This window comes from Aplysia californica, unplaced genomic scaffold (genome assembly GCF_000002075.1).
Source record: "Aplysia californica isolate F4 #8 unplaced genomic scaffold, AplCal3.0 scaffold00699, whole genome shotgun sequence".
Taxonomy (NCBI): domain Eukaryota; kingdom Metazoa; phylum Mollusca; class Gastropoda; order Aplysiida; family Aplysiidae; genus Aplysia; species Aplysia californica.
In genome coordinates, this window is record NW_004797969.1 from 414,094 (window position 1) to 418,356 (window position 4,263).

At 39.7% G+C, this 4,263-nt stretch overlaps 1 protein-coding gene across 1 annotated transcript in view; it reads right to left on the reverse strand.

The window, feature by feature from the left end:
• Positions 1-3,130, reverse strand: part of LOC101846919 (high affinity copper uptake protein 1) — a gene marked incomplete at its 3' end in the record, with an annotated part of 3,905 nt that extends 775 nt beyond the window's left edge. Inside the window, 2 exon segments of the mRNA XM_005108560.3 lie at positions 680-746; positions 2,847-3,130. Of these exon segments, the coding sequence (XP_005108617.2) occupies positions 680-746; positions 2,847-3,074 (295 nt within the window).
• Positions 3,131-4,263: the final 1,133 nt, after the last annotated feature.

Consider the following 4,263-nt stretch of genomic DNA (forward strand, 5'->3'; position numbering starts at 1 on the left):
ATCATCATCATCATCATCATCATGTTTATCATCATCATCATCACCACCAACACAACAACAACAAAAACAACAACAACAACAACAACAACAGTATCAACATTAACTACAACATCAACAACAGCAACAACTACTACATTAACAACAACTAATCAGAAAGAGATCCCACGTCCAAAAAAGAGACAACAAATTATACAGATTCGATAACTCATTTTTGTAATCTAAGGAAACGAATTGAATGTTTTCTTAAATTTTCTCGACGTAAAAGAAGAAAACAATATTCGAAGACAAACATGAGCAACCCACAACTTAAAGTTCACTTATCCCCCAAAGTTATTTAGCACTAGGGGAAAATTTGAGAAAGGATAGGGCAAAAAGCGGTTCCCACACCCTTGGTAGATTGAAGAAGGGGATCCACAGAGGATAGGGGAAACACAGCCATCTGTGCGGACCAGTCCGACGGATCTCCAACCAGATTATAATGGAGACTGTAAGCAGACAGACTCTGGGGTGGATCCTGAAGAGTGGGGGGGGGGAGCAGAGATGGACATGTTCCGACTGTAGTGACCCCAACACTGAGGTCAAGGTGTGACATTAAGGTGTGTGTGTGTGTGTGTGTGTGTGTGTGTGTGTGTGTGTGTGTGTGTGTGTGTGTGTGTGTGTGTGTGTGTGTGTTATTTACCTGTCTTGGAGTCTGCTGTCCATTCTTCAAAGAGAACTTTGTCTTCGTAGCCTGTGTGGAAGAACATCTGGAAGAGAAAACGGTCGAACAGAAACAGTTTACATAACGGCTGTCTTGGTGTGAGCTCTGCGGTGACCCTGGGTTATGCTTACTAAGCCAAATTCATTACACAGGGGAGGAAAAGGGGGAGGGGGGTGAGGTGGGAGGAGGGAGGGGGAGGGGGTTGTAAGGGGTGGGAAGTAGTCGATTGTACTAGAGATAGTCTTGAACAGGTGGTCATTAGAGAAGGTTCCAGAGGGAGGTGAGCATTATGTTTGTTTTTTCTGGGGGGGGTTTCTTCTTGTTGTTTTTTTAATTATTATTTTCTTTGTTTTTTGCTTGTTTGTTTGTTTATTTGTTTGCTTGCTTTTTGTTTGTTTTTGTTTTTGTTTGTTGTTTGTTGTTTATCTTATCCGTGCCGTCGGAAGCCTTGCGGTTGGACTACTAGGCCTTTAATCGTGAATTTGTGGGCCGGGGGTTTGCACCTCAGCTCGGTAAGATCCTCAAGTAAATTTTAACAAATATGAGAGCCTCAAATATCTTTTTCAGAAAATGTGAAAACCTCAAATATTTTAAACAAGATTTTAATGAGAGAACTTATAAAATACGAGTATGAAACAAAATATCAGTCTAAAATAAGGGTGATCCAAAAACAAACTGTACAAATTTTTTTCTAAATATCTCGCACTAAAATTGTACTACAATGTTGTAATTTGGAAGAGATATAATTCATTCAAAAAGAATTTGTCTGACATAAAATTCACAACGAAGAAAAATATTTCTAAAACGGAAATGACTTTTATAAAAACAACATAAAAAATGCCAAATGCGCCAATTTAAAAGATCTTGTAAGGGAAGTCGTGAAACAGTTGGTTTGATTTTTTTTGTTTTCTTCTATTTTTAAAATCTAATGATTCCATCCCTGTAGCTTCTAAACAACACTTCTTTTCTCCTTCGAAGTTAATTTTTTTTTATTCTGGGGTTCCGAGAACCAATGGTCTAGATGTTCTCCTTTGGACTCAACACACTTTAACGTGTGGTTCGTAATGTTCAATGGTGGCCCCCCCAAAAAGGGTCCACTCAACCATGAGTACTCAAAGCCACCTACAGTGTACACCTTACAGTATGGAGCTGTCATTAGAGACAATAGGAGGTGGGGTGAGGTTGCTCAAAAAGACAGCTTTAGTGGAGTTGACATAACCTGAAAGGTGAATACGGGCTTCGCCGAGGAACCAAAATGTCATAGACGAAATGTCCACGCTTTTTAAGACGATCGAAGAATCATTAATACATTGCTATCCTCTGATAGTTTTGTGAACGGGAAAATGGTACAGTCGTAGATGAAGATCTGCCTTGAGAATGCAGACAGTTGAGATGAAGGAAATTCATTGCCGCAGACATTGTCTACGGACAGACGATTCATGGGGCTTTTCTACTGAATTCTGCACCCGGATAACATTTAACGATGTGTGTTTGACATGAAATGGTCGCTTTGTCAGGGAAGTTTTAGTTCTGATTCACTACAGGTACTAACGGATGAACCATTTCCACCCTTGACACCAAAGAAGGCCGTAAGGGCACTTTTACATTATTTCTGTACCTTTTGCGAAACTTACGAAATGAGATGGTGGTGAGGAAATGTTCAATACAAAAAAGCTCTCTACTCTTTATTAATCTTAACCATGATCACAGCAGGCAAAGGAAACTTGAGAAAAACCAGCTGCAAACTTCTCTTCGCTTGTTCGACTACTGTAGTATGCAATATGGTTCAATCGCTTGAATGTTTTAGTGGTAGGCCGAATACAAACTAGTGCGCCGTGCTACAAAAATGGGGAAATAGCTGAAAAGGTTGTGTTTTTTTTACGCGCTGCATAAAACAAAACTATTCAGTGGATTTTTCTAAAATGAACATCAGACAAAATTCCTTTTGGCTTCCAAATGTTGTGTACAAATGTGAAATCCAAAACTTCAATGTGGAGGAAAATACAGTTGTATATTTATTTTTGTGGGGATCACCCTGTACATTTAATAAAATATGAGAAGTAGAATTATTAACAAAATGGGAGAGCGTTAAATATATAAAAACAAAGCCAGGTCTCTGAAACTGTGCTATGCGATGCCGTCTTACCTTCATCATGCTATGCATTCCGCTCTGTCCGTTATGGTTCATCATTTGATGGTTCATCTTTTGGTGGTTCATCATCGAATGGTCCATCATTGAATGGTTCATCGCTGAATGGTTCATCATCGAATGGTTCATCTCCATCGAATGATTCATCCCCATCGTGTCCTCACCAGTGACTACAGAGATTCCAGCCACCAACACGCTGACTATTATTGCCATGACAACAGCCATAGTTATGGTTACGGCTTCACTGTCTCAGTCACAGTCACAGACACCACACAGCTTGGGTTCTTATCCTACAGGGTGAGAAGGAAAAAAACGAAGACGGGGGGGTTGCTTGACTTCAGCATTTGTGTTATGTGGTGGAAAGTGCTCAAAATTTAACTCGTTTTGGAGAGGGTAGCAAGCAACATTTTTTTTTAAACCAGGTGCAAAAATGGTATTTCAAACCAAGAAACGAATCAAGTACACAAAGTTTGATCTGTATTGTATGTATTTGCTTTTGGGTTTTATTCCTTTTTGCTTTTTGTGTGGTAATTTTATGTGTTTGCTGTTTTTTCTTGTGATATTTTGTCCTGTTTATGAGGCGTATCCTAAGAATTAAGTGGCAGGATAGAATAAGAAATGAAGAGATGTTGGACAAGACAAGACAAAAAGGATATTGAAATAGAAATAGGACTAAAAGAGTGGCGATGGGATGGGGCACACCCTCAGAAAGCTCAGCGGAAACATTACTGTCGCTGTAGTGGAACCAACAGGGAGCACGAGGCAGGAGTAGGCAACGGGGAACATGGAGGAGATGTGTGGAAAGGGACATGACAGAAATGAAGCTCACTTGGAACCAGCTAGTAAGGACGGCCAAGGACAGAGATAAATGGAAGGAGCTTGTATGTGGCCTATACCGTGCCTGGGGTAAAAGGCATTGATGATGATTATGCCCTGAATATCACCCCTTCCTTGAGTAGCATTTTTAAAACGATAAAACTATATTCATTTTATGGCCATTTGTGCGGTTGGTTGAAGGCTGTCACTAATCACGTGTAAAGTCCTGTTTTTATTTTGTTTTCCTATCTTGCTGCTGGTCCTTTCCATGTATTTACGTTAGGAAAACGCTATTTGTAGAACACTCTTTGTAGGCTACATATTTTTTCCCCTCTGTTGTCTCTGTCCGTCTCTTTCCATACTAAATTAGTAACCGTTGTTTTCTTAATCGAACAAACAAAAATAAATAAATGTGAGGCATCGTGGTGAGATCAGGCGCTCTTCAAAATTAATAAATCAAAGAAACCGGCATTTTCCACCGGTTCGGGATTTTTTGGGGGGTTTTTTTTGGGGGGGGGTATTTTTTAGTTCAGCACCTTTTAGGTTCATTTAAAACATATTACTCTGTGGATTTTACCAAAAGACACAAAAGGTGTAC